We start from the raw sequence: 15,043 nt of genomic DNA, 5'->3' as shown, positions 1-15,043 counted from the left end.
ACTTGTGGCCTCGTTATCCCTACAAAACTGCATAGAGATGTGTGCAGCCCAACTAAGTACCCCAGACATGCTCATGGTCCTGGCCAAGATGCATATGGCCACCTTAGTAAAAGACCTATATACCTTTATGAAGGCTAGGAGAGCCTGTAGGGAGTTAGTGTTTGCTGCTACAACAGTGAAACATGAACCCAGGAAGCTGATATCTTCTAACATCTGGGGTAAAGACCTCTTTCCCAGCAAAGTAGTCAAAGAGGTAGTCGAGAAGGCCACCACGGAGAATAGGAACCTTCTCCAGGAGTGGGGCATCTCTTCTAAGAGGAAGTCTTCCCCGGGTGTGGGTCCCTAACCTAAAAGGAAGACGAAGAAGTCTAGACTTTTTCCTCGGTCTGCTCGACAACATCCCACAGTTTCTATGACCGCGTTGCCCCAGGTAGGCGGTTGAGGAGGTAAACCTTCTGATCAATCGAAGCAAAGAGACGCTTCTGGTAGGAGGGAGGCTCCAATAGGATCGTTGGACCTTCGATCCTTGGGTTCAAGGCCTAATCAAGATTGGACTATGATGGAAACTAGACATGTCTCCACCATCATTTCTTCAACTCTTCCAAAACTCCAACCCCGTATTAGAAGAGTATACCCTATAGCTCTGGAGCATACAGGTTATAAGGAAAGCAAAGTCCATCAAATTCCAGGGAAGTCTGTTTTGTGTTCCCAAGAAGGACTCATGAAAACTCAGAGTCATTCTGGACTTTTCGCCACTCAACAAGTTCATAAGAAACAACAAGTTCAGGATGTTAATCCTTCTACACATAAGGACCCTATGGTGAAAAGGGGTGTTCACAGTCTCGATAGACCTGACAGATGCCTATTGGCAGCTTCTAGTCAGTCGCCCCTTCTCCTCCTACCTAGGATTCTTCGGACTAAACACAGTCCCAAGTATCTTCACGAAATTGGCGGACGCAGTCGTGCAATAACCATGCCTAGAAACTGTTCAGGTAACAAAGTACCTGGACGACTGGCTGGTGCGGGCAGCACCCGAAGCGGCTGGTCTGCAAGCATCTAAAGAAGTAACCCAGTTCCTGGAACATCTGGGATGCCAAATCAACTTCAAGAAGTCTCGACTCTCTCCAGCTCAAAGGTTTCAATGGCTGGAAAACCATTGGAACCTAGGTCACATTGTCTCCCCCTTCCCTTAGGGAAGAAGAAGAAGATCGCAGGGTCGGTCAAGAGACTACTGTAATCCAACAGGATTTCAAGACGCCAACAGGAAAGAGTACTGAACTCTCTCCAGTTTGTAGCAGTGACAGACTCAGTGCTAAGAGCACAGCTGAAAGATGCGTCAGGAGTCTGGAGAAGATACGCATCAAACGCTCAAAGAGATCTAAAATGACCGATATCGGTCTTCCCTTGATCACTTCTCAACCCATGGTCGAAGGCCAAAAGCCTAATGAGGACCGTGCCCTTGCAACCACCTCCAACAATCGAAGATCATCTGCACGGATGCCTCAACAGAAGAATGGGGATTTCACTCCCATCAGAGGAAAGGCCAAGGGACTTGGTCATTTCTGTTCAAGGCCCTTCTTATCTACATTTTGGAAACCATGGCAGTCCTGTTGACATTGGGGAAACACTCTCCACGCAGATCAGCCCTCATCAGGCTGATCTTGGACAGCGAAGTGATAGTGAGATGTCCGAACCGACAAGGCTCGAGATCGTCCCATATATTCTAGGTGATATTAGCCATCCCTTACCTGAAGAGATGGCACCTATCAGCGGTTCACTTACAAATAATCCGCAATATGACAGCGGATGCTCTACTCAGGCTCAAGACGATAGAGTCAGAATGGTCCACAGACGCAGACCCATTCTCTTCCAGATTGGAACAAGTCCCGGAACTGCAGATCGACCTCTTCGTGACAAGCTTCATCAAGAAACTACCTCGATATGTAGCCCCATACGAGGACCCTTTAGAGGAGATAACGGACAGCAGGTCCCTAGTTTGGAATGGATGGACCTGGAAATTCCTGATCCTTCCATCCAATCTCCTGCTGAATGTCTTCAACACGCTTAGATCCTTCTAAGGAACGGCAGCTCTAGTGGCTCCCAAATAGCCCAAGAGCAATTGGTTCCCTCTAGTGAGGGAACTGAGGCTGAGGCTGGCACTTGTACTGAATCTAGCACTATCTCAGAGGGTTCAGAAGTTAATTGTCTCCGATTCATCACAGAGAGCCCAAAACTTTCATTTCATGATTTTCTCGCCTTAGCAGCTAAGAAAAGATTTGATATCTCAGAAGGCAATATAGACTTCCTAGAAGAATGCAAGTCTAAGTCAACTAGAAGACTATGAATCGTCTTGGAAAAAGTGGGTTGCTTTTGTTAAAGCAAAAAGACTGAAAGAAATTTCAACAGACTTCTGTCTGTCCTTTTTTATCCACCTTCATAATCAGGGTCTGGCAGCTAACACGATAACTACGTGTAAGTCAGCCTTGACTAGACCTCTGCTATATGCCTTTCAAGTGGATCTGACGAACGAAATCTTTATCAAGATCCCGAAGGCATGCGCTAGGCTTAGGCCTGCAGCTCCTCTGAAGCCCATCTCATGGTCTTTGGACAAGGTCCTACATTATGCTTCATCCGTGAACAATGAAGATTGTTGTCTGAAGGATCTAACCCAGAAGGTTATTTTCCTGTTCGCTATAGCCTCGGGGGCTAGAGTTAGTGAAATAGTAGCCCTATCAAGAAATGAGGGCCACATTCAGTTCACAGAAGTGGGAGAACTGAATCTTTTTCCTGATCCAGCCTTTCTCGCCAAGAACAAGCTACCCACTAAAAGTTGGGGTCCCTGGAGAATCTACCCTCTGAAGGAAGATGTCTCTCTATGTCCAGTAGAGTGTCTAAAGGTCTATCTTCGTAGAACTTCAGACTTCAGGGGAGGACAGCTCTTCTAAGGAGAAACTTCAGGATCAAACTTATCCCTAAAACAACTGAGGGCGAAGCTCACCTACTTCATTAGCAGAGCGGATCCTGACAGTACACCCACAGGTCATGATCCGAGGAAAATTGCTTCATCACTGAACTTTTTCAGTGTATGGACTTTGACCGTCTTCGCTCATATACTGGATGGAAATCATCCAGAGTGTTCTACAAACACTATGCTAAGCAAGTCCATGAACTGAAGCATTATGTGGTGGCGGCAGGTAGTGTATTAAAACCTGTCGTCTAGTGCTGCGATGAACAGTTAATTGATTGGGACTATCAATTAGGGTGAAAAGGTGTTGACACTTCCAGTGCGATACCTTTTAAGTGAGTGTCACCATGGTGACACTAAGTCTTTTCAAAATCTTGGGTATGGAATTATACAGATAACACATGTGCCGTGTGTACGTAGTACACAGTGTTGATAGTATACAATATTACAGAATTTATATTGGGAAAATTTATCAAAATTTTCAGCTTTAGAGTAGCACTCATCATTTCTTCCCTTTCAGGGAGGAAAAATATTTTCTGTATATGTTGCACGTATAATTCCTTTAACATGTTACATTCATTTTAATTGTTTTCCATTTAGTCATTTATTCGAAATAAATGTCTATTGGAATGTAATTGCGTCTTACCTCGCCCTGCAATTTGCACATTATATATGCCAGAGTTCTCGTACTTATTTATTTAAGTAAACCTCATATCATTGTACGCTTACAAACAATGGATATAGATGACACTTATATTGTTCTGACAATATATACAAACTGTGAGACCGTCTGTATATCGGGTGGATACTTATGTTTGTTCATACAATATATGTTAACCTAGAAGCCCCTTTTCTACTGTCTAGTATGACTCTTCCCTGCAGGGGGCAGGAAGCACTAACATTGGCTATGATTATTGGTAATGACGGATAACAGTAACGTCATTTGTCTCAATGGGCCAGATGACCATAGAATAATTTGTCCCAAGGTTAAGGCACCTATGAAAATCCACAGATACAGTACTTTCTAGTAATTCTCTGGTAAACTTCCATCAGGACGACATGACATGGCCTGAGCCCAAAAAACGGATTTTGAGCGAAGCGAAAAATCTATTTTTGGGTGAGAGCCATGTCGTCCTGATGGACCCGCCCTCTTTCTCTATAGAAAAGGCCTTGGCAGGATCTCTCCCGAAACTACTATATCTGTAGCACCATGCTCAATGCTACAAGGAATAACCGCCATCTTGAATATGGCGTCATCTTGATATTCAATAGTAGTATGGGAAATAGGGTAAACTTGATAACAGCTCCCCTTCCAAATTTGCCACTCTTCCCCCTCGAGGCCAAAACGCTATTCGGGGTGAAGATCGCTATGTGTTGTATCAAGATATACGTCCCCTGATTTATGCGATATACTTAAGAGAAAATTAAGGATATTTGCGCCAGGAGTTAGAATTCTGGAGACCTAAAGGTAAATTCTTTGGTAATATCACTGTAGTTCATATATCCCTTGGAAGTTATTATTAGGAACCTTTCATCAGGACGACATGGCTATCTCACCCTAATATAGATTTTTTGCTTCGCTCAAAACCGTTATCTGTTCCCAGGCATCCTTATGCTCCAAGTGTCGATTGTGGCAGGGATATTATTATTATTACTAGCCAAGCTACAACTCTAGTTGGAAAAGCAAGATGCTATAAGCCCAAGGGCTCCAATTGGGAAAAATAGCTCAGTGAGGAAAGGAAATGAATAAATGATGAGAGCAAATTAACAATAAATCATTCTAAAAACAGTAAAAACATCATAATAGATATGTCTTATATAAACTATTAACGTCAAAAACAGATATGTCATATATAAACTATAAAAAGACTCATATCAGCCTGGTCAACATAAAAACATTTGGTCCAACTTTGAACTTTTGAAGTTCTACCGATTCAACTACCCAATTAGAAGATCATTCCACAACTTGGTAACAGCTGGAATAAAACTTCTAGAATACTGTGTAGTATTGAGCATCATGATGGCGAAAGCCTGGCTATTAGAATTAACTGCCTGCCTAGTATTACGAACAGGATAGAATTGTCCAGGAAGATCTAAATGTAAAGGATGGTCAGAGTTATGAAAAATCTTATGCAACATGTATGATGAACTAATTGAACGACAGTGCCAAAGATTAATATCTAGTTCAGAAATAAGAAATTTAATAGACCGTAAGTTTCTGTCCAACAAATTAAGATGAGAATCAGCGGCTGAAGACCAGACAGGAGAACAATACTCAAAACAAGGTAGAATGAAAGAATTAAAACACTTCTTCAGAATAGATTGATCACCGAAAATCTTAAAAGACTCAATAAGCCAATTTTTTGTGCAATTGCAGAAGACACAGACCTAATGTGTTTCTCAAAAGTAAATTTGCTGTCGAGAATCACACCTAAAATTTTAAAAGAGTCATACAAATTTAAAGAAACATTATCAATACTGAGATCCGGATGTTGAGAAGCCACCGTCCTTGACCTACTCACAGTCATACTTTGAGTTTTGTCAGGATTCAACTTCATACCCCATAATTTGCACCATGCACTAATTTTAGCTAAATCTCTTTTAAGGGATTCAGCAACCCTAGATCTACATTCAGGGAATGGAATTGATGCAAAGAGAGTAGCTTCAATTGCATATACAATAAGCTTGTTTTCTAGGCCAAACCACATTTCATGTGTATATTGTAGAAAAGTAATGGGCCAAGAACATTACCCTGTGGAACACCGGATATCACATTCCTATACTCACTATGGTGCCCATCAACAACAACTCTTTGAGATCTATTACTTAAAAAATCAATAATAATGCTAAGAAACGACCCACCCACTCCCAACTGTTTGAGTTTGAAAACTAGGGCCTCATGGTTAACACGGTCAAAGGCAGCACTAAAGTCGAGGCCAATCATATGAACTTCCTAACCACAGTCAAGGGATTTCTGTACAGCATTTGGAGATTGTAAGATTGTATGCCCTGATGGGTAAGAACCAAGCAAGGTATTCGATGTGGCTAATGCTCAAGAAGATACTAGCGAAGTTTGTCGCTGCTGCTGTCTCCTCAGTTAGTGGAACTGCTGCTGCTGTCTTCTAACCGGATGTGACTGCTGCTGCCGCCCTTGTGCTTACCCTCTGGATCAGTTCCCAGGGACTGTGCTGCGGGGTCAGGAGATCCCAGATTGATATCAGCCAGTTTTTCATGCTTTGCTTGTGCCGGGTAACCCTAGTGTTCGGTACTCCCCTTCGGAGGTTGAAGACCCTTCTTTGGTGATGGTGTAGGCTATTGACGACGAGTTTAACTTAAAGGAGTCTTGGGCTTCCTTATGTCTTCCAGGTAGGCTCTCCATGACTTTTTTGAAGGAGTTGGTAGCGAAGGTTGCACTCCCCCAGTACCCCTGTGCATTTATCTTAGAAACAAGAGCCCCCTATGATGCCTGTGATGAAGGGCCTGGTGGTTTCCCCTTTATCATAGAGCCTGGTGGTTTCCTCTCTAAAACTAAAAAGGGAAAGTCTTCTGGTTTGGTTGCCCCTGGCCTGATTGGCGAGGTTCTGAGGTTGGGAGCTTTGGCCCTAGGGGGTAGTGTAAGTAAAGGTAAAGGGAAAGGAAGAAGAGTGTGCCCTCTGTCCTCAGTGTAATCTTATTCTTTTACCCAGTGTTAGTGTTCCTCACCCCCTTCCCCTTTGTCCGTCACCCCAATCCTTGTGCAATGGGGGTACAGGGCTTGTCCCTCCCTCAGTGTCGGTAATTGTTCCTCTGGCCCTGGGCATTGTAAGGTCACAGGGCTTTGTTGCTGTGCCTCCCCCTTCCCCTGTGACAGTGTGCCTTAGTAGGGAAGAGGATGAAGCTTGTGCTCTTTTCTTTCTCATCCTCCTTCTGCATCTTATTTTCATCCTTCTCTTCATCCTAAACTCTGATTCTGATTCTTCTTTTCAGATGAAGAAGAGGAAGAATAAGAGGAAGCAGTTGAAGAAGTCCAGAAGAGGGGTTGACTGCACCCATTTGGTTCCCATACAGCCCGAGTTCAGGTTCCTTTGGTATGGCTAGCAGGGTGCTCTTGGCTTTCCCATCTGCCCTGTTAGTCAGCCGGGACAGGTTTAAAGCTCTGTACACTGTCTATCCCAAGGTTCATACAGGAGTTGCGGCAACCTCCATCTTCCTTCTTTCCATGACATGGGACACTTGCTCCGCCCTTTGTGGAAGAGTGGTTACTCTCAGTAGAGAGGGTGGTACCATTCGAGACTGTACTGTAGTGCACGCGAGCTTTGGTAGGTCAAGACTGTGGGGTGGAGGACTTTGCTCCCCTGTGCATTAGTATATGGGGCTGAGGTTACCCCTCTGCCCCGACCCGTACCGCGAGAGGCACAGTCTGCCTCGTCGAATGATGTGTCCCGTACCAGGAGGTCTTATCCCGTTGCTATCGGCCTGCCCGGACTTTCATCAGCCACCAGGTACGTACCTGATTCTGTCCTTGGTACAGAACAGTTGTGCTCAAGGGTAGGGGTGGAGCAAAATCTCTGGAACAATCTGCCTCACCCATGCCTGTGGTGGCAGACAAGGATGCTCAGAGGCATGATGTCTCAGGGACTCTATATCCTGGTCCTGAGCCCACAGAGGCTGACTACCCTGTTGGAGAGCTCCTTCGTGAAGGTCCTTGCACTCATTCATTAGTGCAATGCCCTGGAGGAGGCAACTGTGGCTCCACCTTTGGGAAGGACTTCTGTAATGGATTGGCACTTCGGTGCCCCGCAAGGCTCGAAGCCCTCGTTGGATTTGCCATGGTCGGATCTTGTAGACTCTGCTTTGGACCAGGTGAGCAATAAAATGTGGGTCTGAGAATATTCTACATTTCAGCAGGTCAAACAAGTTCTTGCTACACCCATTTTGTAGGCAGCGGAGGTTCTGTATGCCAGAGAATGCCGTGTTTGCTCCTCATGCGGTAAATCTGTTAGTTTGCACTTTGACGGGAGACCTCTCATTGGAGCAATTTAAAGAGGTGGGCATGTTCTTGGCCTATGAGTTGGTGGTCTGGAGGCTTAGCCCTTGACTTCTCTCCTTGCTGTTTTCTGGCACGACTATTGGTTGGGAACAGTGACGTACTTACCAGTGTCAACAAAGTTTGTCAACCCCAGGAGCTTTGGAGAAGTAGAAAAGCCTTGTGCTTCCTGGGGATATGGCAGTCACCTTCCTACCCCATCAGACAGCAAACATGTGGACTATCTTGGTTTTGAAGAGGTGAGACGCTGTGGTCTGTAGCTTATAAAAGGAGGTTAGTCCGGAGGTGGCGTTGGTGTTAAGGAACTTGTCGATATGGGGTGAAAGGCTCTTCTGCTGGAGAGTTGTGTGCAGGCAGCGTAGGATTCATGGAGAACTGCTTCGAAGGACTCCCTGATCCACCGAGCTTTTATCTTCAAGGGCTCTGGCCCTTTGAAGGCTCGGGATCAACGAAGGGCCCCCCGTTTGCTCCGAGTCCCTGTTCCGCACCTCCTGCAACCTCTTCACAAAAAGAGCCTGAGTGAGCACAGCCTTTTTGATCACCTCATCCCCCCCCAACCTACTCCTATTAGGAAGGGTGAATGTGGTAAGAGGAAAAGGAGAGGGAAATGCTTAGATGATCGTTCTCTCTCTCTTGCTGCTGAAAGTAAGGAGTTGCATGTCTCACCACTGGGCAATGTGGCAAAGACATGAGGCTAAGTTTTGGGCAGTGAGAGTCTTTCATGATTGTTACTTGCTACCCTTCCAGAATCACTGCCCCCCCCCCTTATCTCCTATTCCAATTGAGTTCCTAATGGAACATCCAACATCTACAAAAGTCCTGTCCTTGGGCGGCAGAGGTGGAAGGTATGGTGAATAATGTGCTTGAAGTCATTCGAGATGGATATTGGATGCCAGGGCTAATATAATTGACTCTTCCTGGTGTAGAAGGCAATGGGGACTAGAGACCAGTCATCGACCTCTCTCTTTTGAACAAATGTGGGCGTCAAACAAAATTCAGGATGGAAACAGTTTTCGGTTGATCTTTAGGACGCTATCAAGTACCTGTTCAACAGACCTCTCGAAAGTACCTCCACTTCTCTATGGTACGGTGTACCAGGTTAAGACTATGCTTTGGACTAAGTACTGTTGAGGTTTCTGGGCATGTTGATGGACTGCAGAAGCAAGATTCTTTTCCACAGATGATCACATCAGCTGGCTCAGGGAGGTTGTGCGACCATTTCTGTCCAAAGCAATAGTTCCAGCTCTGTACTGGCAATATCTTATTGGTCATCTATATTCATTGGAGAAGCTCGTTCTTCACATGTGACTCGACCAGAGATCTCTTCAATGGTGTCTGAAGGATCACTGGGTAGCCAACAAGGATCCCTTGTTCCATCCAATTCCAGTGGGGCCAGAGGCTTGGGACAATATGGCCTGGTGACTCGAAGAGACCAACCTCACCAGAGGATTCCCACTCAACTTCTCACCTCTATACATGCATCTGTTCTTGGACGTATCAATGGATAGGTGGGGAACACACATGGATGACCTGATCACCTCAGGAGTGTGGTACAAAGACAACAGGCAACTGAACATCAACATCCTTGAGATGCATGTACTGTAGTCTTTCTAGGGTTGCAAACCTTCCAAGAACATTTAAGGAGACTCTCGGTAATGATGAAGGGCAACAGCTCCACCGTCTTAGCCTATGTCAGTATGCATGGGGACGGTTTCGTGCATTCTCTGAGAACTGATGAAATGAATGCACACTCAGTTGCTAGGGACAAGCTGTAGGAGCAGAGTGATCCCTACATTTTATGGTGGCAGAAAGGCTTCTTGCCCTGTGGGGATCCTTGGGGGTCAACTTGTTTACCACGCGACTGAACAGGAAGCTCCCTGCGCTATGCTCTACTGTCCCGGATATATAGGCTATATTTGAAGATGCCTTCCAACACCCATGGACCTGGACGTCCATCTATGCCTCTCCTTCATTCAGCATGAGCCGACTTGATTACTCCAGGAATCAGGATGACCATAGTAGCTCGCAGATGGCTTCACACCGAGTGGTATCCCTATTTGCTTGCTCTCATCGTCAAGGTCCCAAGATAACTACCCTTATGGCCTATGCTTCTCTGTCGGCTGTGCCTGCAGAGGTACCACCAGTCCATTTAGTTTTGAGTTGTTAGCTCATCACGGGTGGAGACTATCCAGCATCTCTGAGTAAAAGGCTTTTCACGAGAACTTTACTAGAGATTTCTTGATATCTCCAAAGGTCCTCTACAGCTGTCTACCAGACTAAGTGGGCTGTCTTCTGCAATTGGTGTCATAGAAGGGGTGTTTCTCCGGTTGGAGAAACTCTAGCACAGATTGTGATTTCCTTGTCTTACTACACCGAAGAACCATCTCGCAGTCGGGGCTGTCAAAGGCTACCACTCAACCTTGAGTATGGTCTTTGAACTGAAGGGTATAGACATCTCTGCTTCCTGGGAGTTGCCTATGCTCATGAGGAGCTTTGGGAAGTCTTGCCCACCTCGGGATCTCGACCCCCTGGAATGTGATGTGATCTTAGTCCTCAAGGTTTTTATGCATATCCAGTTTGAACCTTTCAGGAGGTCGTCCGATAGGGATTTCACTTTCAAGACTGTCTTCCTTCTAACTTTAGCATTGGCAAAAAGATTGAGCGAGTTGCACAGTCTCTCATATGTAGTTACCCTTGATAGGGGGTAGAATGAGGTCTCCTTCAGTTTTGTACCAGACCTCGTGGCCAAGATTCAAAAGCCGGCGATGCACGACCCCATGTTCGGATCCTTCTCCATCCCCTCCCGGTGTAAGGTGTTGGGTGGTGATCGAGAGGAAATGCTATTTTGTCCCATGATGGTTGTGTGGTGCTATCTAAAGAGAACCTTACACCTCAAGCCTGAGTGCAGGAGACTTTTCGCTAGCACTGGCAGATCCAAGAAAGGGGTGTAGAAGAATACAATCTCTGTCTGGCTTTGTGAGACAATCCGTAGGGCTTATGCCTTGGCTGAGGAGAGTTGAGGTGCCATCCAGGACCAGAGCTCACAAGGGCAAAATTATTGTCCTCATACTCGCTCCCAAGAGAAATCTGTAAGTAGGTTAGGTGTTGAACACCGGTGCTTGTAAGATACAGACGACTTTCATGGCCTTTTACTTTGGAGAGTATATACCCACAAGTCTTTTGACACCCTTAAGTTTGTACCAATGGTGGCTGCTCAAACTATTGTATAACCAACCCAGCTCCCACTTGGAACAAGGATGCATCTCGTCTAAGGTATTGTTTAGACATAAGTCTGGAGTGTAACTTTGTGTAACTTGCTCTTCTCCTTTACTCTTCTCCCCCCTCTCTCCGGGACAAGCAATCAAAGCATTACTTCTTGGTTGGACCTTTTGCTAGTAAGTTTCACTTCAGAGCATCACTCTATGTATCCAAAGAAGTATATATCCCCGTCCCCTGTATGAGCTGGGGGATGGTGAATCTTATACCAACCAATTAATCATGTACCTGGTATTTAATTCTAACTGACGTACTCTATGGGGGAATGGTTCCTCTTGGCTGATCTGGTACAATTTCATATGTACAACTCAGGTCCTATCAGTTTTTCCATCCTGATGGAAAACAGATAGGAAGTGTGAGTGGTCTTTGCTTTGTTTTTTCACATATCAAGAATTGAACACTTTCAGGGAAGAATTAGAACCTTCCAGTTTTGGTTCCAGGGGGCTTCCAACCCTCCAAGCAATATCTCCCTAATTAAAGGATGACGGTTTGTGTGACGTATAGGAAAAAATGACTAATTTTGCAAAGGAAATTGTATTATTCCTAGCTATACAAACCTGAGCCATTTAATCTAACTTCCCTCCTCGAGCACCCCTCTAAGTCCGGGGGCAAAAATCAAGTGATTTGCATAACTGCTCGTTATATTTTCTCGTTTTAAAAACTGTAATTTTTTGGGTTAGTTTACTGCTTGGTCTCCTTGAAAATTTCTGTAAAAGGATAGAACAGGGATTCCAATACATAAGTATTGAAGAAACACTGTTTCCCTTACTCTAGGGCCAGTATATCAATGTGCAAAGCATGGACTTGTGTGTATATTGGGACATCCTGGAGTTCAGGCTCGGTGAGGAAGCAGGTTCTTCTATAGATATAGAGGAGGGGACTCTAGTAGGAAAACACTAGCAATCATGTGATGGATATGCCATCTGGCCTGAATTGAATATTTTTGGCATAGTTGTTCAGATCTTCCATGTGATGATATCAAATTTGAAAAATTTTCTTCATATCCTGAATGATCATCTCAAAGAATATCCCCAGTCAAGATTTCCTTCTTGACTAAAGTTTGCTTGATACTTCAGAGCTTGGAATGATATTGACATGCCTAAAACTCCCTTTTAGACCAAAATGATAAAGAGAGAGAGATGCTACTAAAAGGAGACTTCACCCTACCCAAAGAATGTAGTACCTCTTTTGGGGTGTATACAAACGAGTTTAAATGATTCACTGAACTTGAAGCTGTTCCTTAACTGAATACAAACCACGCTATTTACATGGGGTAATTACTTCGGCGCAGCCAAAGTAATTACCCCATGTAAACAGCTAGGTTTGTATCGTTAGGAAGAATACAAATTATCTACGAATTTGTCATGTTTTCTTGGTGTCTCTCCCTAAGAAATGGAATGCTCAAGTATGCACCAATTAATTGGGCAATGGTTTTCCTTTAGTTCCAGACCATCTTAGGACAGAAAAATTTAGTGTTGAGTGACTGGGATAGTGCTGTGTGGTCTCCAAGGCCCTCACTCCTCCCCAGTCTCATTATTATTATTATTATTATTATTATTATTATTATTATTATTATTATTATTATTATTAATTGCTAAGCTACAACCCTAGTTGGAAAAGCAGGATGCTATAAGCCTGGGGCCCCAACAGGGAAAATAACCCAGGGAGGAAAGGAAACAAAGGAAAATGAAATATTTTAAGAACAGTAACAACATTAAAATAAATATTTCTGAAATAAACCATAAATACTCTAACAAAACAAGAAGAAGAGAAATTAAATAGGATAGTGTGCCTGAGTGTACCCTCAAGCAAGAGAACTCTAACCCTAGACGGTGGAAGATCATGGTACAGAGGGTATGACACTACCCAAGACTAGAGAACAATGATTTCATTTTGGAATGTCCTCCTCCTAGAAGAGCTGCTTACCATAGCTAAAGAGTCTCTTCTACCCTTACCAAGAGGAAAGTGGCCACTGAAGAATTACAGTGCAGTAGTTAGCCCCTTGGGTGAAGAAGAATTGTTTGGTAATCTCAGTGTTGTCAGGTATATGAGGACAGAGGAGAATCTGTAAAGAATAGGCCAGACTATTCGGTATGTGTAGGTAAAGGGAAAGAACCGTAACCAGAGAGAAGGATTCAATGTACAGTAGTACTGTCTGGCCAGTCAAAGGACCCCCTAACACTCTAGCGGTAGTATCTCAACGGGTGGCTGGTGCCCTGGCCAACCTACTAACTACAATTGTCATGCAGGAAAGCACGACAATTGATACTCACTCTGTGATTGAAAGATGGCGGCTGGGCGCAAATAGTATTGTCTCCAGTTCTAGTGATGGTTCTCAGTTATGATGTGTCACAGATAGCCAGATGATTTCAGCATTGGTGCTATGTCAAGTTGAATAGCACATGAATCTGAGGGTCTCCCTTATACACTGAGTTTGTGTTTTGCACATTGATGTACTGGCCCTATAGCAGGGGAGATAATATATCTTTGCTAATTAGGTGGGATTGAATTCCCCGTTCTAGCCTTCGACAGGAAAGTTTTTGGATATCACACAGCACTTCTCCAAAAGTAGGTTTTTCCTTCATTAAAACATCTTTCTTAATGAGAATACTTTCATAATGATGCCTCTGAATCCCATTTCTAGCCCTTTGAAGGATCTTGACTAATAGAATTTTCCTGAAAAGAGAGGTTAGAATTTGAGCAATGTACACCTGTATATGATGGGTACCACTGTAGGAAGAGATTAAAGGGAATGGATGAGACTTTTCATACTGTAAAAAAAAATCGTTGATTTATTGTGTAGGAGGTATAGCTTACCTCATTTTAAGGTAGTTCTCATTCTATTGAAGAACTATATTTTTTTGATGAGTTTTCAGTAATTTATTTCTTTGTATGGAAGTGTTTGGTTAAGTAAGTCAGTTAGTATCTAAAAAATAAAGTTAAATTTAGATATTATGCTTTCAGTTGTCTTTGTATTGATATTGTAGTCTTTGTTAAAACAAGACATTATACAGTATCTGTAGAATTAAATTTGATTTTAATTACTTTTTTCCAGTAAGCCACATGTTGGGGAACACAGGCCTGTTAGATTTGGCAACCAATCTTAGAAAAGAAGTAGGAGTTCTGTATCGTCCTACAATTTCTCATTTAGCTTCAGATAAGTATTGTAAGTACCTTTCCCAAAGCTAGACTATCATCTTATCAGATCATAACTTACCATAACTTACCAGAATTCATTATTTGTGAGCTTCAGTATTATGATGATGTCTTGCTATACTACTGTTTTAGATTTGATATATTTAGCAAATCAATTTCTCAAATTGAATTATGTGTGCTGAGTTTAGTTAAAATTCTAAGGAAATACTGTTGGCTGTTGGATATTTTGAATGTTCAAGGGTGGGCTTTAATACCCTGATAGACCACCCTACATTGATAATGGGTTCCAGGAGACATGTCGTAATTTGATTTTTTATGTAGGTTGAAATTTCATCCTATAAAGTGACTTACATGTTCCTATACATGAGAACGTACTTACATGCTATAAAAACCAGAAACACTGTTAAACTATATATGCAAGGTAATATTAACTTGTTAACAATGGTCACTTCACCTTAATGGACATCTCTCTGTTAACTGGACATTATAGAAAATGGAGTTTAAGTGACAATTTAATCGTTAGATGACGATGATATAGTTGTTGGTAATGATGTAGCTTCTATATGAGGTTTTTTTGCTTTTAAACTTGATGTCTATGGCAGTGGTTCTTCTGCTTTAAG

General features: G+C 43.4%; 1 protein-coding gene across 2 annotated transcripts in view; it reads left to right on the top strand.

Moving 5' to 3' along the window:
• The window catches only part of LOC137643924 (pre-piRNA 3'-exonuclease trimmer-like), a 227,484-nt gene that overhangs the window by 126,338 nt on the left and 86,103 nt on the right, over positions 1 to 15,043 (top strand). For both annotated transcript variants that reach the window (XM_068376689.1, XM_068376688.1), the window contains exon 9: positions 14,323 to 14,433. In XM_068376689.1, the coding sequence (XP_068232790.1) occupies positions 14,323 to 14,433 (111 nt within the window). The remainder of the gene's footprint in view (positions 1 to 14,322; positions 14,434 to 15,043) is intronic.

This window comes from Palaemon carinicauda, chromosome 7 (genome assembly GCF_036898095.1).
Source record: "Palaemon carinicauda isolate YSFRI2023 chromosome 7, ASM3689809v2, whole genome shotgun sequence".
Taxonomy (NCBI): domain Eukaryota; kingdom Metazoa; phylum Arthropoda; class Malacostraca; order Decapoda; family Palaemonidae; genus Palaemon; species Palaemon carinicauda.
This window is presented reverse-complemented; position numbering and strand designations above follow the sequence as displayed.